At 38.1% G+C, this 23,753-nt stretch overlaps 1 protein-coding gene across 5 annotated transcripts in view; it reads left to right on the forward strand.

Moving 5' to 3' along the window:
• The window catches only part of wwp2 (WW domain containing E3 ubiquitin protein ligase 2), a 196,403-nt gene extending 180,993 nt beyond the window's left edge, over positions 1–15,410 (forward strand). For all 5 annotated transcript variants that reach the window (XM_063067102.1, XM_063067103.1, XM_063067105.1 and 2 more), the window contains 4 exons: positions 481–585; positions 5,322–5,418; positions 5,785–5,857; positions 11,251–15,410. In XM_063067102.1, coding sequence (XP_062923172.1) covers positions 481–585; positions 5,322–5,418; positions 5,785–5,857; positions 11,251–11,350 — 375 coding nt within the window. In that variant the 3' untranslated portion in view covers positions 11,351–15,410. The remainder of the gene's footprint in view (positions 1–480; positions 586–5,321; positions 5,419–5,784; positions 5,858–11,250) is intronic.
• Positions 15,411–23,753: the final 8,343 nt, after the last annotated feature.

The following is a 23,753-nucleotide window of genomic DNA, read 5'->3' on the forward strand; positions in this document are numbered from 1 at the left end:
AATGTACTGTCCATATTTCTCAACAGAACTGTTCTTAATAACATATTGCTATTATAAACGGTTGAATTTACTTAATATGCTTTCTTTAAAAAGTTCTGTTCTTTCATCGTTAGCTATTCAAGATCAACATCAAAGCAATTGTTAATCAATAAGGCTGATTTGTAATCCACAATTTCCTCTTATTGTGATTTTAAGATAAATCAGCATGTCACATTTGAAACACCACCCCATGTGTCCTGAACTGCTTAATAAGTTGTTTGAATTAAATAGATATGATTAATGAGTTTCAGTTGTGTTAGAGTAAATAGTTATGTGTGTAGTTAAGCACAAGTAATATTAAAATTGTTAGTTATTTTGTAATAAATAAAATATACAAAACTCAAAGCATTAAAATGCATAAAATCTTTGTACCATAACAATATCCAATTATTCGACAATTGTGTTTCATCAGAGATGGTAATTTTTTTTTCCTACTTACAGCTAATGCTATGTGGAATGCAAGAAATTGACTTATCTGACTGGCAGAAGAACACCATCTATCGTCATTATACAAAGAATAGCAAGCCAATCCAGTGGTTCTGGCAGGTGAGTTATCCTAACCATGTCAGACCAAAAAGGACTGACAATTTATTTTGTATAGGTCAGTGTTAGAACAGCTGCTGGCAAGCTGTTTGTAAGGATCATCAAAGCAAGCTTACACTATCATAACTTAAGTCTGTGCCTTTTGTTGCTGAGGAATTTAGAGAATTGAATTGTTCCACAATTTTGCCCATTTTCCTGTGATACCAGCTGACATCTCCTGAGCATCTTGTCTAGATATTCCATGCAGATTTAACTTCCCTTAGTTGTTTCTTTTCCCCACAGGTAAGTTGACCAGTTAGGCACATCTTTTAAAATGTTTAATAGCAGCATGCAAATTTAAACCCAGAATATCAGAAAACCTGCAAACTTTGAGAGCAGCAACATTTATGGAGGACTACAGGAAAGCAGTACAATATGAGATTTGGGCAAATTAAATATCAACTCAAAAATTAGTAAAAATGTAAAGATGTGTCCCAAAAGGAATATTGTACTTCATGAAACACAATATCAACTAATGGTTATATTTCGGAGAAACTAGCTGCAAACATAAATGAAGCTTATTTTTTTTGGAATCCTTGCACAGAGTGGTTGCTTTGTGTATTAACTGGCAAGTCCATAACTTCCCAGATCACGGATAATGTTAAACAGTCTGTTGTTTATGTTTTTAGCATACAGCCAACCTAAATACTATTCTGAAAGAATGATTAATGCATAAATTGTTCTTAATTTTTAAATTACACTCATTCGCCCTATATCAGTACACTTATCAATAGGTAATGCATTTTGAAAATTGTAATTCCAGACATTACAGATGCCAGTGTGGAGTGGGATTGTGAGGGCAGGGGTGTAGATCAGAGTTCCAGATAAGTTGCTTAATTATAGAACTTAGAACATAGAATAGTACAGCACAATACAGGCCCTTCAGCCCACAATGTTTTGCCGACCCTTAAACCCTGCCTCCAATATAACCCCCACCTTAAATTCCTCCATATACCTGTCTAGTAGTCTCTTAAATTTCACTAGTGTATCTGCCTCCACCACTGACTCAGGTAGTGCAGTCCACGCACCAACCACTCTCTGAGTAAAAAACCTTCCTCTAATATCCCCCTTGAACTTCCCACTCCTTACCTTAAAGCCATGTCCTCTTGTATTGAGCAGTGGTGTCCTGGGGAAGAGGCGCTGGCTACCCACTCTATCTATTCCTCTTATTATCTTGTACACCTCTATCATGTCACCTCTCATCCTCCTTCTCTCCAAAGAGTAAAGCCCTAGCTTCCTTAATCTCTGATCATAATGCATACTCTCTAAACCAGGCAGCATCCTGGTAAATCTTCTTTGTACCCTTTCCAATGCTTCCACATCCTTCCTATAGTGAGGCGACCAGAATTGGACACAGTGTGGCCTAACCAGAGTTTTATAGAGCTGCATAATTACCCCGCGACTCTTAAACTCTATCCCTCGACTTATGAAAGCTAACACTCAATAAACTTTCTTAACTACCCTATCTACTTGTGAGGCAACTTTCAAGGATCTGTGGACATGTACCCCCAGTTACCTCTGCTCCTCCACACTTTCAAGTATCCTGCCATTTACTTTGTATTCTGCGTTGGAGTTTGTCCTTCCAAAGTGTACCACCTCACACTTCTCCGGGTTGAACTTCATCTGCCACTTCTCAGCCCACTTCTGCATCCTGTCAATGTCTCTCTGCAATCTTCGACAATCCTCTACACTATCCACAACACCACCAACCTTTGTGTCATCTGCAAACTTGCCAACCCACCCTTCTACCCCCACATCCAGGTCGTTAATAAAAATCACGAAAAGTAGAGGTCCCAGAACCGATCCTTGTGGAACACCACTAGTCACAATCCTCCAATCTGAATGTACTCCCTCCACCATGACCCTCTGCTTTCTGCAGGCAAGCCAATTCTGAATCCACCTGGCCAAACTCCCCTGGATCCCATGCCTTCTAACTTTCTGAATAAGCCTACCGTGTGGAACCTTGTCAACTGCCTTACTGAAATCCGTGTAGATCACATCCACTGCACATTGTCTCGCACAACATCTTCTGTAGGATTTGAGTTTAATCTTTTCTTAATATGCTGCTGATCTGCTTTTACATTTGAACAATGCATTTACTAAAAGATTCGTACTAAATGATTCAAATGTTTACTTTTTTTTAATCAGATTTCAGAAAAAAATTGTGATTATTTTGCCAGGACTAGAGAGTCTCTGTTATAGGAAGAGTTTGGCCAGGTTAAGTCTTTAATCCTTGGAATAGAGGAGAGTTAGTGGTGACCTTATAGAAGTGTTTAAAATTAGCAGAGGCATGGATAATGTGGAAGCTAACAGTCCTTTTCCTAGGGTAAGGGAGTCTAAAACTAGGGGGTATAGGTTTAAGGTGAGAGGGAAAATATTTAATAGGGTCCTGAGGGGCAACCTTTTCAAGTGGAGCGTGGTGTGTATATGGAATAAGTTGCAAGAGGAAGAGTTTGAGGAAGAGTTTTTTTTTTCTCTTTTATTTTAAAATAAAATGATGTTATTCTCTAGAGGGAATATTTCTTTAATTTTCTTTGGAAACTAGATTTATTGCACTATATGTTTATGTACCTGGTTATTTTCATAATCCTAGAACATTTCAACAGTTGTCAAAGAATTATCTTTGGTATACAATAATTAAGGAATTGTTGTAACAGGTATAAGATTGGGAACATAATTCTAACTATATGCTTCTTAATCTAATTAAATTATAATGAAAATTACAAGTTATAAATTGAGGAGAATGGCTATTTTCTATCGCTGTTTAGTATTTGGTTTTATATATATCAATGGAAAAAAAGAAAAAAAAACCCCCAAAAAAAACCCACCGTGCAACTAACTAAAAGCAAAGCAAAGCAATGGGCTAACTTGAAACCAAACAGAGTTAAACTTAAAATCACGTCCTCAATCCCGACCTCCATTAAAACAGTGAAAAAAAACAAGAAGGGTAAATATTACATTAAATGAAAATATCGAATAAAAGGTCCCCAAATCTGTTCAAATTTAAATGAAGAATCATAAAGGTTACTTCTAATTTTCTCCAGATTCAAACATAAAATCGTCTGAGAAAACCAAAAAAAGGTAGTTGGAGCATTAAGCTCTTTCCAATGTTGTAAAATACATCTTTTCGCCATTAAAGTAAGAAATGCAATCATTCTACGGGCTGAAGGGGAAAGATTACTAGAAATTTTAGGTAGTCCAAAGATAGCAGTAATAGGGTGAGGAGAGATATCTATATTTAATACCTTAGAAATAATATTGAAAATATCTCTCCAAAAAGTTTCCAAAGTAGGGCAAGACCAAAACATATGAGTTAAAGAGGCTATCTGCCCCGAACATCTATCACAGAAAGGATTAATATGCGAGTAAAAACGCGCTAACTTATCTTTGGACATATGTGCTCTATGCACCACTTTAAATTGAATTAGGGAATGTTTAGCACAAATAGAGGAAGTATTAACTAATTGTAAAATCTGCCCCCAATCATCCACAGAAATGGTAAGCCCCAATTCCTGTTCCCAATCTACCCTAATCTTATCAAATGGAGCTTTCCTGAGTTTCATAATAATATTATAAATCATAGCCGATGCACCTTTCTGACATGGATTAAGGTTAATTATCGAATCTAAAATATATATAGGAGGAAGCATTGGAAAGGAAGGAAGTATAGTACTTAGAAAATTTCTAACTTGTAAATATCTAAAAAAATGTATTCTTGATAGGTTATATTTATTAGATAATTGTTCAAAAGACATAAGGGAACCATCTAAAAATAAATCCAAAAACCGTAAAATACCCTTAGTCTTCCAAGTTTGAAAAGCGCGATCCGTAAAAGAGGGAGGAAAAAATATGTTACCTAAAATAGGAATCGCTAACCCGAATTGATTAATATCAAAAAATTTTCTGAATTGAAACCAAATACGCAAAGCATATTTAACGATCGGGTTAGAGACCTGCTTAAGGCGTTTCGAATCAAAAGGAAGAGATGAACCTAAAATAGAACCAAGTGTATAACCCTGAACAGATTGTAATTCCAATGCTACCCATTTAGGAATAGATAGTATATCCCGGTCAAGTAACCAAAATTTCATATGTCGAATATTAATAGCCCAATAATAAAATCTAAAGTTAGGTAATGCTAAACCTCCATCTCTCTTAGCTTTCTGTAAATGTATTTTACCCAGTCTCGGATTCTTATTCTGCCAAATAAATGAAGAAATTTTAGAGTCGACTTTATCAAAAAAAGATTTAGGAACGAAAATTGGTAATGCCTGAAACACATATAAAAATTTTGGCAAAAAAAACATCTTAACTGCATTAATACGACCAATCAGCTGTTTAGTATTTGGAACTGTGGCTAAATGTATTAAATCTAATTTAGATATTACAGTTCAGTTACTTAAGCACAGTTTTGTAATTGACTTTTAAAATAAAAAAGTAAACTGCAAATGCTGGAAAACCTGAAATAAAATTAACTGGACCAGGCTGCATAAAGTACCATTTTCTGTTTTTTGTATGACCTTGATAAAATTTCAGTAAGTGGGACTTGACCAGCATCAGGTAAAGCTAGCAGATCTTTCAAAACCTCTGGTGATAAAATGCAAATAGAGATGATAATTATGCAGATAATTTGCTATGAATATGAAGCCATTATTGAATATGTGTGGTTACTTCCATCCTCTGTTGATCTCTGTAATCAGGTTGTAAAAGACATGGACAATGAGAAAAGGATCAGATTGTTGCAGTTTGTCACTGGCACATGTCGCCTGCCGGTTGGGGGTTTTGCCGAGTTAATAGGTAAGAAATTAGGTTACAGTTTCCAGTTTTACTTTATGTTTTAAAAAAAAAAAAAAAAAAAAAAAAATGATGCAGGGCCACTGGTAAAAAAAAACACAAAACATTGTTACCAGTGGCCCTGCATCAAGATTGTAACCATCCGACTTCTTATCTCAATTTTTATTATATTAAGACATTTAGTACTCTTTAATCATTTAATACTCCAACAACCTGGAGTTTATCTTGATCTCTGCTGGTGTTTTGTGTTGGTACAGCCATGATTTAGACTTAGTCAGGAATCAAGCAAAATAGATGTGTCTTTGATAATCTGACATTGAAATATATTGATATAATTATGATATTCAAACAACATATATTTTACTTTAGGGAGCAATGGGCCTCAAAAATTCTGCATCGATAAGGTTGGGAAGGATAGTTGGCTTCCAAGAAGTCACACTTGGTAAGTAATATTGAGTTGATCTTGAGAAATATTTTTATGGATGATAAGATTGTTTGACAATGCACATCCTAAAACACGTGAAGCTTACAGTTTATTTGGTGAACTGGATGACTGTGTCAATTTTATCCATCAATGAGCTGTTTGTGGAGGTATTAATATATCTCACCACGACAATAGTAGAAACACTATCACTGACTGAACTCACAGAGTCTTGAAGAACAGAAATGCCAGAATTGGCCTCTGTCAGTTAGCAAGTTAACTATCGTAAAACAGTAGAGCACAGTACAGGGCCCTTTGACCTACTGTACATTGATTGTCGATTGTACTCCACAATCAATGTAACCCTTCCCTCCTACACAGCCTTTCCCCTTAAATCCATGTGCCTATCTAATAATCTTTTAAATGTCCTGATTGTGTCAGCCTCTATCACCACTTCCAGCAGTGTATTCCAGGCACCTACCGCTCTCTGTGTAAAAATAAATAAATAAAACTGATCTCTGACATCTTCCCTAAACTTTCCTCCACTCACTTTAAATTGACGTCCTCTGGTGTTGTCCATGGCTACTCTGGGGAGAAAGGTACTGGCTGTCTCTTATATACCTCATATACACCTCTATCAAGTTACCTCTCATCCATCTTTGCTGCAAAGAGAAAAGCACTGGCTCACACAACCTTTCCTTATAAGACATTCTCTAATCCAAGCAGCGCCCTGGTAAATCCTCTCTAAAGCTTCCATGTGCTTCCTATAATGAGGGGACCAGAACTGATCACAATATTATAATTGTGGTCTAACCAGAGTTTTATAGAGCTGCAGCATTACCTCACAGCTCTTGAACTTAGTCCCCTGACTAATGAAAGCCTGCACACCATACACCTTCCTAAACACCCTATCAAGTTGTGTGACAACTTCGAAGGATCTGTGGACTTTAGACGCCAAAATCTCTATGTTCCTCCACACTGCTAAAAATGCTTCTATTAACCTTGTACTCTGCCTTTGCATTCTCTCTATATCCCAATGTAACCTATATAGTCCACACCACCACCAACCTTCAGGCCATCTGCCAACTAACCTTAACCTTCCACTTCCTTATTCAAGTCATTGATATAAATTACAAAGAGATGGGGTCAAGAAGAGCCCCTGTGGAACACCATTATACATCAACCTCCAGGCATACTACACTTCATCTACTTTCACCCTCTGCCTTCTGTGGGCAAGGCAATTCTGAATCCAAGCAACGAAGTTTCCATGCATCGTTGAGAACCGTGTCAAGCAGCTTACTGAAATCCATATGCACCAATTACGACACTTACTTCATCAATTTGTTTCATCACCTTCTCAAAAAACTCAAATCAGGTTTGTGGGGCATGATCAGCCCCTCACAGAGCCATAATGACTATCCCTAATCAGACTATGCTTTTCAAAATGTTTGCAATTCCTGTCACTAAGAATCTTCTGCATTAGTTTGCCCATCACTGACGTAAGACTCACTGGCCTTTATTTCTTAATATTATCCCTAATACCTTTCTTGAACAAAGGAATACATTTGCCATCCTCCAATCCTCTGGTACCACTGCTGTGGCTGGGAGGATGCAGAGATCATTGTCAGTATCCTAGCAATCTCATCCTTTACTTCCCTTAGTAACTGGGGTGGATTCCAACCAGTCCCGGAGATTTCCCTGTCCTAAACTTCCAAAACGGCTTCTTTCTTAACCTTGACAAAGTCCAGCACATTAGATTATTCTACGATGACCTCTTATTGGTCAAGGTTTTTCTCCTTGATGTACACTGAAGGACCCCTCTCCATCATCTCCTCCATCTCCAGACACAGAATGCCCCTTTATCCTTTATCCCTGAGTGGTTCTACCTTCATTCCAGTCATCCTCCTGTCCTTCATGTATGCGTAGAATACCTGTGGTTTTCTGAATACTACTATCCAGGGCCTTCTCATGACCCTTCTAGCTCTTCTAAGTCCTTTCATAAGCTTCTTCCTGACTCCCTTTTCTGATTTTTGTGTCCTAAACCTTAAGTGTGCCCCTTTCTTCTTCTTTACTAAATGTTCCACCTCTTTTGTCAACCATGTTTTCTTCAATGTCCCATCTTTTCCCTCTGTCATTGGGACAGTGTTGTACAGAACCCCAAGCAAATGTGCCCTAAACAACTTCCACATTTGCATTGTACATTTCCTTGAGTGTATCTGTTCCCAATTTACACTCCCAAGTTCTCGTGTAATACCATTGTGATTAACCCTGCCCCCAATTAAATACTTTTCCATATTGCCTGTCCTGTCCTTGTACAATGCTATGCTAAGGTCAGGGAGTGTGGTCACAGGTTCCAAAATATTTATCCATTGAGAGTTCAGTCACGTGACCAGGATCACTGCCTAGTACTAGATCCATTATGGCCTCTTCTCTAGTTCTGTCTGCAGACATTTTCAGGAGCACTTCGTGGATATATATAAAAAAAAAATTCTGCCCCACCTAAACCTTTTGCACTAAGGAGGTGCCCAATCTTATTCTTAATGCTTCTTGCATTAGAATAAACACAGTTCAACCCATCCAAATGACTGCATTTATACCCTACCCACTGCCAATCCTTCCTCACACTCTGCACATTGCATCTACCTTTATACCAAATGCTCCGTCATCTGACCTAACACTCTGGTTCCCATCCTCTTACTGTAAAGCCTCCCCAGTAGCTCTAGCAAACATGCCCATGAGGGCATTGGTCCCTCCCAAGTTAAGAAGGGATGCTTCTGTTCTCAGGGTTAAGGAATTAAGGTAGGCCATTGAGCTGATAGGTAAATGCTAAGTGGAACTTGATACAAAGAGCAATATGAGAGATATAGTTTTCAATCAGCTGAAGTTTATTGAGTTTAGAATTGAAAATTGACTGATAAAACTTTGAGACAGCGGTGGTGTCTGAAAAGAGGATGCTGTCCAAGTTGCATGCCATCTTGGACAATGTCTCCCATCCACTACATAATGTACTGGGTGGGCACAGGAGTACATTCAGCCAGAGACTCATTCCACCGAGATGCAACACAGAACGTCATAGGAAATCATTCCTGCCTGTGGCCATCAAACTTTACAACTCCTCCCTTGGAGGGTCAGACACCCTGAGCCAGTAGGCTGGTCCTGGACTTATTTCCCGGCATAATTTACATATTACTATTTAACTATTTATGGTTTTATTACTATTTATTATTTATGGTGCAACTGTAATGAAAACCAATTTCCCCTGGGTCAATAAAGTATGACTATGACTATGTTTGGAGGCAGATGATGCAAACAGAGGGTTTCTGTAAATGGTCTATGTTAAGAAATGGAAACAGATAGAGCTCATGAAGGAAAAGAAATAGACTGAAAAGCACAGATCGGTTTAACTAGACTGCAAACTGCCCAAGTGGCAATGAAAATTACTGGTCTGTAGTTCAGGATTTCAGCACTTCAGTGTCTTGCCTAGATATTCAACACAGAGTGTGGACTAAAAGGAAATATTCCAGTCATTCAATTGAAACTGACTGTGAGCTTCATTTTTATAAGTTCTATAGATTGTACTAAAATGCTGTTATTTCAAACTAAGTATGTCGTATGTTTTACACAGTTGTGCACGCATTTGATGTACAGCTGCTCCTTAAAGGGTAATAGAATAAAAGTCTTGGAATACTTTTAAGACAGATGTAGGGAGATAATTGATAAGCAGTGAAGTGAAAGGTTATTGGGGTTGAGAGGAATGCAGATTTGAGATGACATTCAGATCAGCCAGACAAGACTGGAAGGGCTGAATGGTCTTGCTTGCTCCTGACTTGTATGTTTGATTGCATTAATATTTCTGCCATTACAGGGAATGGCAAGTTTTTGTAGTGATTACTAGTGCAGTACATCAGTATAGTAAATCCTGTGTTTGATCAAAATGGTTAAAATTTTAATATTCAGTTTTACAGTGTTTCTAAAGAAACACTAACGAATGCTGGAATCTTCAGTGCTCTCATTGTTCACTGTTCTCCAAATTTCCTGAATGTTTTTAACTGGCTTCACTTCAGATGTAGGTTTATGTCCCCAGCTGGACAGTTAGTAATGAGTTTTCAATTTATTCACTTGATTGCCAAAAGAACCACTAATATTAGAGTAATAAAACTGTTAAATGTCAGAAGCAGCTTTATTCATTTAATGTTAACACCCTCTCTTGCTAGGCACAATTTAAAAATTAACAAATAAACACCTTCTTTTTGCCTCATAATCTGATTCCTTTATTATTTTTAACCATTATTCCCACTTTCCCAAAGTAAATTGAACAGATATCTATTGCAGGTTTTTTTTTTCCTGGCTACTCCCATTTTGTAGCTGGAAACAGCTGTCAAGTCTGTGTTTGCCAGGGATAAAAACTGACTTCAAAGACGAAGTTATGTTCATAAAGACTTAAGTTATAAAACTGTTTCAATTGCAGTACGACTTAGAACTTCATGCGTGGCCAAGTTGTTAAAATTATCGCTAGACAATCACACAGCTCCAACTCCCACAAAACGAAGATCATATTTTCTTCCCCTTCTTTTGTTTTATTTATTTATGGGTTCCAGCTACTATTAGCAAGCTGTTTTTTTTTGTCCGTTCTTTAATTGCCCTTGAACTAATTTGTCGTGTCAGGGTTTAGTTTGGAGCAACAAACAGGGATGTGAGAATTATCATTGCGTATGTGCCAGATTTCCTTTCCAAAGAGACATTAGTGTACCAGATGCCTTTTTTTGCAACAGCCTGATGATTTCATGAACACACCTATTGGCACAAGTTTTTATTTTGGATTTATTTATTTAACTGAATTTAAATTCCTCAGTTGATGTGGTGGGCTTTCATATCTACAGATCAGTTCTCCAAGCTACTGAGTGCAGTCACTGTGATGCATTCACTTTGTTACTGTAACCCTAGTTCATTATTTGACAAGATGTATGCAAACAGCTCAATCATTAATTGCTCTTAACTATTTTTGACTCAAGTGATAATTTTCTATTTTCTTTACCTCCTGTTAAAATCATCAAAATTGCAGCTGAATTGATGAAAGCTGATATTTTGACAAACTCCTCAAGTTCTTTACAGTTCAGCTGTATTGTTTTGTTCTTTACCTGTTCTTGAGGAAGATTTGACCTAGAGAATTAATTTTTAAGAAAACAATATTGTTTAAAAAATAATTTCCTGTTCACAAAAATATGTACAAGTTTAGAATGTGTAATATAAGATCATCACTGGTGTTGAGAAAGTTAATAAATTAGCTGTGATTGAACAGCAGAGCAGACTTGAGGGGCTGAATGGCTTAATTCTACTCCTATGTCTTATGGTCTTAATAATGAAAAATGAAATATGATTGAAGTAAGTGAATAGTGCTGTCTTTTTTTTTGCAGCTTCAATCGTCTAGACCTCCCTCCTTACAAGAGTTATGAGCAACTAAAGGAGAAGTTACTGTATGCTATTGAAGAAACAGAAGGCTTTGGTCAAGAGTAATAAATGCTTGCAGCTTCAGAGGAAACATTGAATAAGGAAGCCTCATTAGACATTCAGAAGACCATGTGTACCATGAAGGACTTGTTAACTTTACTTCCATATTTCCCTTTAATTGATCTTCAAAAATGCTTTTTCATTGGTTAGCACTCAATAAGTGTAATGAATAACATATAACATTGCATTCATAATTGAAATGCATGGTCCTTTCTCTGAATCTATCATAGGCTTATGTAAAAATGAACTGTGACTTATTGTCCATTACAGCTCAACAAAGCTCTTCCACCTCTGTCTGTTTCTGGCAAGTCTCTCAAGGTTTCTCCAGCTTTGCATCAGGTTTTTCAACTAGATTCTACAACTTGCAGCACATTGTCCTTGAGTGGCTCCATTTTCACTGGTTTTTGGGTACTCATCTTTTGCTATTCTAATGTGGAATCATCTTTCTTCTGAAGCACATAGCCCAATAATTCACAGTTCTCTCAGTGACTATGGTTCTTTTGACATCTTGGCCGCACTGTAAAGTCAGGTCTTGGTTAATATTGTACTGGGCCAAAAGGTATGGAGGCAGGCTCTACAAATGGGTCAGTTTGGACATGTAAGACTCCATTATTCCCCAGCACTCTGCCCCACAGCGAAGTACTGATAAATGTCGTTGGTAATGGGTATTGTAGTTTGATGCTCTTCAGACTACATTTGAGCTTTTGAAGATATTCCCGATATTTTTGTGATCTTTCTAGAATATCTTTGCTTGTTCCACCATCCTATCAGATGGTACTGTCCAAGTATGTGAATGTTTCTGCATTACAAGTAACAATTCCACATCCATACTGATGATGGTGCATCATTCTTAAGGTCGTAATGTATTTTATTCAGTTAATTTTTATTCTCATTTGCTGGTTGAATGTAAGTTGTTTCTTTCATGCATGTGCTGTTGGGACATGTGAAGGGACACTGAGGTGATCTGCGGAGATTTCGAGGAATGTGAAGGATGTCCATCCAGTATCTCTTGACATATCTTCTGTTGTATATCACTCTGCACTGGCAGTATTGAGGAGAATTTCGGGCACTGGGTCTGATTTGTCTTCAAAGCTGATCAGCACCTCATGTGAAGTTAACTTAGTTAATTTGATTATACAACCAAGGATCCCATCTACCCTGGTCCACATGGTAGTCCTGTAAATGTTGTTAAAGTATTCTCAGAGTCTGTGGAACCTATGCAGGGATGCTGTTGCTGTCTGAGCCTAGATCTGTTATATTTTGTAGATTAATGATATGGTCTGTGCTCTTTCTAAACACTGGCTCATTCTCTACTGGATACCAATTACTTCTGATATGTGCTGGAATGTGATCTTATACGTCGTCTTAATAGGCACTGATGAAAGTGTAATATCATACCAGTTAATGTAAACATTAAATGTTTGCTTCTTCATCCCATTGGTTCACTCATTTGCACCTTTTCAGTTTTTCAGACTGATGTTTGAAAGCTGGGCCTAGGGGCAGGTACTGCTTATTAAGCATTTATTTTGAGCAATTTACTAACTGTATCAGGAGTTTCCCCATTGTTTTTAAAAGAATACATTATCACAATATGATCTTTTCTATTGCTGAGGAGTGTCGTTTGCTGCTTGCCACTGATAAAACATTGAGACAGTAGATGGTTTCATGTTAGGTACAGGTACAGTTTGTGCTGCCAGGCTATCAATGCAGTGTTTGTCCACTGTTACATGGTGTTTGATCTCTCAGTATGCCTTGCTGTACTGCTCAATGCACTTGACCTTTAACCTGTGGGATTTTATGTTAAGAACCTTTCCCTTCAGGGCTCGTACTTGGTGAAACCTACTCTTCTGTTTGCAGTCTGACCAGGCTTGGCTGCTGTTTGTTGATCATTGATATTTTGTGCCATTTCTCGATACTGTCCTGCCTCTTCAACATGGACTGCATGCTGCTAAAACCTGTTGTTCTACAGCAGTACGAAAGGCTTTTGTATTTCTGGGAACATTAGTTTGTTGACATCATAATGTTGTGTGTCTCTTGTACAGTAGACTAGAATTTCATGGTACAGAGACAGTGTTCATCATTCCCACTCCCCCATCTCTGCTTTGCTGTTCTTCGCAACCTTGACAAGTTTTAGGTCAAGCAGGGCATTCTTATAAAATTAATGTGACAGAATTTGTCGTTTGCTTCTTTGAGATGTTGTCTATCGTCCCATCAGGTATGCAGCAGAGTTTCTCCCAATGCTGTTGTTAACCTTCCTGATTCTGTTATGTATTGTCACCAACACCTTAGGTGTGATTTCTCATCTGCCATCTTTCCTGTTTTGGACATTATCCACATTTTCCTGAAAAAAAAACAATTGTCTCTTGTATTTTTTTCTGGGTGTCAAGAGCTCTGTCTTCATGCAAGTAGTTTCCTTTTTACTTTTATCCCTGGCAATCAGACAAATCTTTGACCATTGCACAACCCTGGAGGACCAAGGTGTTTGTTTGTCTGGACTATCTTTAAAGCAAATAGGCACAGAGACAACAAACATCTTGCAGGCATAGACCATGGGAATCATTAGGGACATGCCATAGCAAGCCATAGAAACCAGAGGTGACTTCTGTTCTTAAGCATTTTTCTCTTTTAGTAGGTAATGTCACATTAATGTATTAATTGAGTTTTCAACAAGTCCACAGAGACTAACTGGATAATGTCCAAGTTATGAAAAATAATCTAAAACTCAAGCAGATGTGTGAATAATGAAGAAACTGTTTATCACAAGAATGAATGTAAAACATTTCTTCAGAATCAACAATAATTGCAATTGTGATTTTTCTATTTTTTTTAGTTAATTTGTGTATTTTTTTTAAAGTAAGTACTTATAACTATGAGACAATGTGCAGAATAAATTACAGGTTTGTAATTTGCTTTGACACACAAGGATGATTCATGAAGACCAGCAGCAGATGTTGTATTTCTGGCACAGTGCTTAGAAACTTTTACAAGCACACTTATACAAGCAATTATCCAACATGGTTGCCTTTTAAAAATACATATATTACATTTTATTATAGCATCAGCTTGCAGAACTTGATAGACATTTTCTCTCAATATTCCACTAATTAGTTAAAATACTTTATTGTTTTTATTTTCAGCAATGAATTGTGGGACTTCAGTTACAGGTGAAGGTTAATTTAATAAACCATATCATGAAATTGTTTATTGGGCAATCACATTTTGAAATCATGGTTTTTCAAAATTATATTTCATTAGAAGTGGTAGATGTGATGGCAGAAGAGGATTACTAAGATCAGTTTAAGACTCATACTTAATAACATTCTCAATGTTTAGTCTGCATTTCTAACCATTTGAGAAATGTGATGGCTGTGGCATCTAAAGATAAAACTGAGTAAATTTTATTTCTAATTTTTCCAAACTTACTGTGTTTTGTTAATATATTATTAAAAATTAGCCAATAAAAGACTGGCTTAGTTTTACCTTTTGGCTCAGCTCTGCTAGATTAACTTTGCACTCTTTAGTAAAAAAAAATTCAGTATTTTAATTAAATCTATTGTATAATCAAATAAAGCAGAATAAAATCTCTTGTAAAATGACTATTTTTATCAAAATAGAGAAACTATTGTGTAAAAAAAAGTGTATATTTGTTTTCCTGAAATAATAGCAAAGATCATAAAAGTTTTATGAATGTAATTGTTGATGTATGTTCCAAATATGTGGTCGACGTTTCGTGCTATTTTTAGCGATACAAGAATGAAGTGTGGTGCAAGAGTCACTATACTGAGCCTGTATATTAGTTAATTACTGACTTTCAGGAGACAATGATTTCTGATTTGAGGTTTACACAATATCTCTAGCTTTTGAATTGATGTTGTGATATAAGTTTGAATTTTAAGCAAGAATTGTAATATTATTTTTGAATCAAAATGAATTGATTATTGATTAAAAAATTGAAGCTTTTTAAAATTATAAATGATAATTGATTTGAAATATTGCAAAGTAAAATCAGTTTTTGAGGAAATATTGCGAGTTTGTCTAATAAAAAATAAAGATTTCAACATTGCATCTCAGATATATGTTTTCAATTTTAGTGTATTTTTAGTGCGAAGTGTCACTTTTGGACTGGTTGAGAACTACTGTGATTTCAATATTTTATAATAGAAACAGTTCTGGATTTAGCTTATGTATATTAATTATATTTTTAAAATATAATTATAATTATTTTATATTTGAATTGTATTTTAATCAAAGATGAAATAGGAAAACATCCTCTATCAAAAATGTAATAGCTGGCACTGATTGTATTCAAGAGTTTCACGCTTACTGTATTAAATTCGTTGATAAGTAACAGACAATAGATGGGAGCAAAGGTGTGATCTAATACTTCTGGATGTTTAAAAGGCCTTCAGTGAAATGCGGCATATTGGACTTGCAATCAAGGTTGGAGTCATACAGAATCCAGGGAATTGTCTAGTGAGTTGGAGGGGCAAAGGGATCTGGGGATACAAATTCATAATAGATAGAAATAGTAATGCAGTTTAATATGGCCATTAACTTGTAACTAAACTACTTCTGGATTGATTTTCAGAAGGCAGGTAAAAGGCAGAGAGGTTTTGTTAAACTTGTACAGAACATTTTGCTATGCTGCGCTCAGAATACCTGGCATTGTTCTTGAACTAGTAAAGAATAAACAGTTGAAATTTTGGGCAAAGACTGGAAAAGGTGGGGGAGAAAGCCGAAATAAGAAGTGTGTGTGGGGGGGGGGGGATGAGTGTAATCTGTCTTCTTCCCCCTTCCTTTCCAGTCCTGAAAGATCTCAGCCTGAAATGTCATTTCTTTATTCCTTTCCATAGATGTTGCCTGCCCTGCTGAGTTCCCCCAGTAATTGTGTGTGTAACTGTGGATTTCCAACATCTGCAGGATCTCTTGTGTTTGTGATTGTGGGGTACTGCTGTGTAATAGCAGGGCTAACTTACTGTGTCTCAAACACAGGTCTTTCTCCCAGTGGACACTGAATGACTGCTCTGCCCCCCACATTATGGTAAGACCTGTTTATCCATTACATGCTCAGTCTGGGCCAGTCAGTAAGACATGAGATGGTGTGATATTCATTTAGCTCTGGTATTTTGAATCTGGAAGTGATCACTGAGTTTGTCGATGATTAGCAGAAGGGATTTATATTCGAGCAGGAGACTGCCTCGTGCTCAGGTGAGAGCAGGAAAAGTCTTAAGGACATATAACAGTGCGGTACAGTATAGATCCTTCAGCTCATGATGTTGTGCCAACTCTTTCAAACTACTCTCAGTTCAATCTAATTCTTCCCTCACACATGGCCTTCCAAGTTTCTTTCATCTTATCCCATATCTCACTCTACTGCAGCAAAAATGTGCTGAGACACATACAGAATTCTTATACTCACATACGTTTTCTCTTTCTCACATTTTTTTCTTTCTTTCCTCTCTCACGTACACACATTCTTATACCTCTATCTCTCTCACACATACACATCTCTCTCTGTCACACACACACACACACACTCTCTCTCTCTCACACACACACACTCTGTCTCAATCACTCTCACTCATTGTGATACGCACACATTTCTCTCTCTCTCTCTCTCACTCACGCACATATACCTCCAAGAGGACCTCAACCTCAGTAGGTTCGGTAGGTAATGAGATTAAGTCAAAGTGAATTTATTTTTAAAGATACTTCCCTGAGATTAATTTCTTGCAGGCATTTACATGAAAATATAGAAATACAGTAGAATTTATGAGAAACATACGTATTCAAAGCTCCTGTAACTCTTCCCTTATGTTTGAAGGGGAATAACTATTCCTGAACCTGGTGCTGTGGCACCAAAGCTCCTGTATCTCTTCCCTGATAGTAGTAGCGAGAAGAGAGCATGGCCAGGATGGTGAGGTCCTTGATGGATACTTCGGTGGTTCTCTTTGTGGATGTGCTGGGTGATTGGTGAGAGCAATGAATAATGAGATACAAAATGCCGGAGGAACTCAGCAAGTCAGGAAGCATCTCTGGAGAAGAATAAACGGTTGATGTTTTGGACTGAGACATTTCAGGTGAGATAAGGGTCTCAGAGCATTGATAATGAATAGAGCAACACACAAAATGCTGGAGGAACTCAGTAGATCAGGCCGTGTCCATGAAGAACAGAAATGTGTGCCACCAACTTCTGCTGAACAGTGTCTTTGGATTGTTTGTGCCAGGAGAGAAACATTGACTGCTTATTTCCCTCCATAGATGCTGCCTGACTTGTGTAGTTCCTCCAGTACTTCATGTATGTTGCTCCAGGTTTCCAGCGTCTACAGAATTTCTTAAATTTTTCAAAGATGACACCTTGCATTGCTCTGCTGTGATCCATTAATTTGAAGCTTTAGTTGACATATTATGAAGAAAGGGGGACAGAGGGAAACGAAAAGACTCCTGTGGATGAAAGACCAAAAGAGATAGGAACAGAATTAATCCATTGGGCCCATCAAATCTACCCTGCCATTCCATCATAACTGATTTATTATCCCTCTCAACTCCATTCTCCATAACCTTTGACATCATTATTAAACAAGAACCTATTAACCTCTGTTCTAAATATACCCAATGACCTGGTCTCCACAGTCATCTGATGCAATGAATCCCTTGAATTCACCGACCTCTGGTGTAAGAAATTCCTCCTCATCTCTGTTCCAGAGGGATGTCCCTCCATTCTGAGGATGTGGCCTTTGGTCATAGACTACACCACTATAGGAGACATCCTCTCCACATCCACTCTTCTAAGCCTTTCAATATTCAGTAGAGTTCAATGATTGCTATGAAAGGACAAGTATGAACAACTGGGCTGAATGGTCTGAGAGATATGGGTAAACTCCAGTAATTGGTGAGAGGGGGCAGATTAACAAAATGGACTCTGTCCTTTGGGGAAAGAAACAAATACATGTATTAAATTTATTTCGAATCCCATGGAGCATGTGGAGACCTTCCTATATCCAGGCAGTCTTTTTTTTTCTCTTTTTCTTCCTTTTCTTTTAGGTAGGGGTATGTATTGGGGGAAGGGGGAGGGAAGTTATTATTATTTCATGTAATCAAATTTGAAAATTGAATTTAAAAAATTATTTTTAAAAATAAAAGAAAAACAAAATGGACTCTCAGACACTCCTTAATCACTCCATCTGAGAAAGTGGGACAATTTCAGGTTGTCCCAAGAAGCAAAACAGCCAACGAAGAAATCAGATAATGAACAGAACTGTGTGTCACTGACTTCTAGTGAGTAGTGTCCATGGATTCTTTGTGCCAGGAGGGAAAGAAGAATCTTCCAAGGAAGTTGCATTCAAACTTCCATTTGCTGCCTTTGTCTTTCCAGCTGCTGTTTTTGGCTTCCTCCAGGGGCCTGCAGTTTTGGATCCTCCGTGGAAAGTTGGCAGCCTGGTTCCCACAGCAACAGGAACTTAACCTTTCAAGAAATATTCCTTCCTTCCCAGTGTTACACCTTTAATGCGGTAAAGGCCCTGGAAAATTAGATGTTATCAGACTGGGGAAAGGATATCAGAAAGAGTAAGGGAGAGTCAGAGGGGGAGGGAAGAAAAGAGAGAGATACAGGGAGTTAAAAAGAGAGAGAATGTGTGTGAGGCCCAATTGAGTAGTGGTTGGCATAATTGCTTTACAGTGCCACGGACATTCTTTGGGTTCAATACCCACCACTGTGTATAAGGAATTTGTACGCTCCCTCCATGATCGTGTGGGTTTCCTCAGGGTGCTCTGGTTTCCTCCCACATTCCCAAAACTTTGGGGTTGGGGTGAGTATGCTATAATGGAACCCAAAGCTTGGTGACACTTGCAGGCTGCCTCCAGCACGATCCTCTGATTGTGTTGGTTGTTGACGTAAACATCACAATTCACTGAATGTTTCAATGTAGACAGGACAAATAGAATTAATCTTTGTGATTCTATACCTGTATTGGAGAAAACAGTACAGATTGTCTTCCTCCACTCTTTAAGAATGTCACTCCACTCTTTAAGAAAGGAAGGATGCAGAAGAAAGGAAATTATAGACCAGTTAGCTTAACCTCAGTGGTTGGGAAGACGTTGGAGTTGATTGTTAAGGATGAGGTTTTGGGATACATGGAGGCACATGATAAAATAAGCCGTAGTCAGCATGGTATCACAGGGAAGATACTACCATAGATAGAGTATTGGCTGATTGCCAGGAGGCAAAGAGTGGGATTAAAGGGAACTTTTTCTGATTCACTGCCAGTGACTCGTGTTTTCCACAGTTGGTATTCTTGTTACGTTATATGTCAATGATTTTGATGATGGAATTTGATGGCACTGTGGCCAAGCTAGCAAACAATACAAAGATAGGTTGAGGGGCAGGTAGTGTTGAGGAAGAAAAGAGGCTGCAGAAGGACTCAGACAGATGAGGAGAATGGTTAGAGAGTGGCAGATGGAATACAGTCATGCACTTTTGTAGAAGGAATAAAAGCATAGAGTATTTTCTAAACATGGAGAAAACACAAAAAACTGAGGTGCAAAGGGACTTTGGAGTCCTTGTGCAGGATTTCCTAAGGGTTAACTTGCAGATTGAGTCGATGGTGAGGAAGGCGAATGTAACGTTAGCATTCATTTTGAGAGGACTAGAATATACAAACAGGGACGTAATGCTGAAGCTTTATAAGGCATTGGTAAGGCCTCACTTGGAATATTGTGAGTGGTTTTGGACCCTTAATCTAAGAAAGGGTGTGCTGAGATGGGAGTGGGTTCACAAGGAGGTGCACAAAAATGATCCTGGGATTGAAAGGCTTATCATTTGAGGAGTGTTTGATGAGTCTGAGCCTGTACTCACTGGAATTTAGAAGTATGAAGGGGGATCTCATTGAAACCTATCGAACGTTAAAAAGCCTCAATAGAGTAGATGTGGCGAGGACGTTTCCTATAGTGGAGGGGTCTAGAACCAGAGGGCACAACCACAGAATAGAGGGACATCCATTTAGAATGGAGAAGAGGAGGGACCTCTTTAGCCAAAGGGTAGTGAATCTGTTAAATATGTTGCTAGAGATGGCTGTGGTGGCCAGGTCTTTGAGTGTAAAGAGGAGGTTGATAGATTTTTGATGTCAGTGTGTGAAAGGCTGTGGGGAGAAGGCAGGAGAGGGAACTGGATCAGCCATGATCAAATGGCGAAGCAGACTCGATGGGTCAAATGGCCTAATTCTGCTCCAATGTTTTATGGTCTTATGATCTAAAGCCTCACCAGATGAATTCTCCAATCTGTTGAAAAACAACAAACAATGTCAGGCTTTCATTTTCCACCTACAATGCCAGGTTTTGACTTATTAGTACAGTATTTGTATTTGACTTTTTTAAGATTTTATGTAAAGATATAAAAACAATTAGCATGTTGTCTTGTTTTGTGTGTTAGACTTTCATCAGTGACGATCTTGACAAACTCATCATTTCTCTGCTGTTTCATGATCAGTAGACATTTTATCTTTAAAATTTTTTTAAATCTTCAGAAATGTAATGCCATGCATTTTCTTAAAATTCTACAACCAGCCTGCTGAATATTAACAATTACTTTCGATTTTCAGTTCGTCATGATTGATCTTTCTTTGTCTCGTGATCGAGAGACCATGAAGTAGCATGTGTTCTCTCCAACGCTGATAAATCCACACTTTCAATACATGCTTGAGATCTTTATTTTTCACTTTATACAGTGTTTCTATTTTCCAATAACTTCTGTTCATTACATACGTGAGGTCAATTCTCAGAACTGTCTGCGGTGCGCAGACCTGTGCATCGCCTGGGAACCGGCCCAGTGCCTTGTGGAATTTTCTATTTGTGACGTCATGTCAGTATTCAAAAAATCTTGGATTTTGGATTTTCAGGTAAGGGGTGCTCAATCTTATAGCATAAGATAATCTTACTGACGACTCACATGTCTGCGTTTTCAAATATTTCACAATTTACTGTGGTTGGTTTATTCTGACTAACTCTATCGCATTAAAAAATATACTGTTTCTATACTGGAGTTCGAAGTAATTCTGTTATGGTTGGCTGGTAGCTGTGCTGATAAAATTCTGGGCACCTGTGTAGTGCCTTCAGAACCATGTCCTAGAGTTGAGTTCTGAATTGCAAATATACATCATGTTCCATCAGTCACTGAGTAATGGTGATGTTGTTCCAGAGTAGATTGAACCAAGGTGAAGCAGAGTGTCAGACAGCAAGTGAATTGCGGAGGTAATACAGAGAAACAAAAAAATAAAGTTAAGGTGACTAGAAGGTTTTTATTGCAACTAATTGGATGTACGTTATTTCTGATAACCAAATGCTGAAATGAGAAGAGTTTCAATATTAAAACCCAGCAAAGGTAATATCTCAGTTTTAGTAATTTGCTTTTCTCTAAGTTTAAATCTTTAATGTAATCCTTAAATTACATTTTGCCCACGATAATGCTCCGTCTTTCATTCATACATTCTGGCCTCCTGAGTAACCCAGTAGGCTGGACCAAACAAGATTTTCCACCCTCAAAAACGTTAGCAGCACACTACTTAAACAAAGGAGCCCAACTCTTCCCCCTCCCTACCAGCTCCCAAACAGCCACATTCATCCTATCAGAGAAATTTCTTTTGTTCCCATTGTCTTCCCATATCTTTTCTGTGAGCTAGCCTGATTTGTTTCTTACTCCGCTCCATAGATGCTGCCTGACCAGCATTTTGTGTTTGTTACTCTGGATTTCTGCAGAATCGCTTGTGTTTATAATTTTTCTCTCTTTCGCAGTTCTGGAGAAGGGTCCCAGATCTGAAATATTAACCATTTTCCTTTCTAAAGTGGTTTGCTTATCTGCTTTTCCAGTAGTTTTGTTTTTATTTCAGATTTTTTTTGTTATTATCATGAATATACAGTACATCACCACTATTGTAAGTTGGATAAGAATGTGGTTTGTTACAAGAGATTTGAATTCTATCTTTTCTAACCCCGTAAATCCGAAACAAGCATAGACTTTCTTTTCAGAAAAGAACTGCTGAGTTGCAGCATTCCCAAGTGAAGGTTTAGATCATTATTTAATGGATCATTACGTAGTTATTCTAACTCTGGACCTCTGAAGCTGGTCAATCAGATGATATCCCATTGTTTTACACTTTGATAATTCTCAATTACATCTTTAGTTTGAGCGATGTTTCAACAAGTGTTTTACAACAATATACCCTACATCTGACCTCTTTGTTGAATGAAGTCACAGTCATAGTCATACTTTATTGATCCCGGGGGAAATTGGTTTTCGTTACAGTTGCACCATAAGTAATAGTAATAGAACCATAAATAGTTAAATAGTAATATGTAAATTATGCCAGTGAATTATGAAATAAGTCCAGGACCAGCCTATCGGCACAGGGTGTCTAACCCTCCAAGGGAGGAGTTGTAAAGTCTGATGGCCACCGGCAGGAATGACTTCCTATGACACTCTGTGCTGCATCTCGGTGGAATGAGTCTCTGGCTGAATGTACTCCTGTGCCCAACTAGTACATTATGTAGTGGATGGGAGACATTGTCCAAGATGGCATGCAACTTGGGACAGCATCCTCTTTTCAGACACCACTGTCAGAGAGACCAGTTCCATCCCCACAACATCACTGGCCTTACGAATGAGTTTGCTGATTCTGTTGGTGTCTGTTACCCTCAGCCTGCTGCCCCAGCACACAGCAGCAAACATGATAGCACTGGCCACCACAGACTCGTAGAACATCCTCAGCATCGTCCGGCAGATGTTAAAGGACCTCAGTCTCCTCAGGAAATAGAGACGGCTCTGACCCTTCTTGTAGACAGTCTCAGTGTTCTTTGACCAGTCCAGTTTATTGTCAACTCGTATCCCCAGGTATTTGTAATCCTCCACCATGTCCACACTGACCCCCTGGATGGAAACAGTGGCCATCGGTACCTTAGTTCTCCTCAGGTCTACCACCAGCTCCTTAGTCTTTTTCACATTAAACTGCAGATAATTCTGCTCACACCATGTGACAAAGTTTTCTACTGTATTCTGCTCACACCATGTGACAATGTTTCCTACCGTAGCCCTGTACTCAGCCTCATCTCCCTTGCTGGGTAATATACGTGAGTAATATTCTGCCACTTTACTAAATATTTTGCAAATAAAATTTTCATACTTGGCCTTTGGTGAGACAGATATCCATGGAACCTGTCTGGTTTTCACAATGAAGTCAAATAAATTAAAATTATGGGTTTTTAGGTGGAAAGAAGTCAGCCCCGTCATACTGTTGTTAAAAATTGAAATTCGGGCCGGCTGGCGGCGCAATGACATCGGCGCCGGACCCGGGAGCGTATGTTCCCAAGTTCGAAACCAGTTGGGTCCGCTCCCAAGTATGCTTTCCATCCGTGCGGGCTT

This window comes from Mobula hypostoma, chromosome 14, assembly GCF_963921235.1.
Source record: "Mobula hypostoma chromosome 14, sMobHyp1.1, whole genome shotgun sequence".
NCBI classification, from domain to species: Eukaryota; Metazoa; Chordata; class Chondrichthyes; order Myliobatiformes; family Myliobatidae; genus Mobula; species Mobula hypostoma.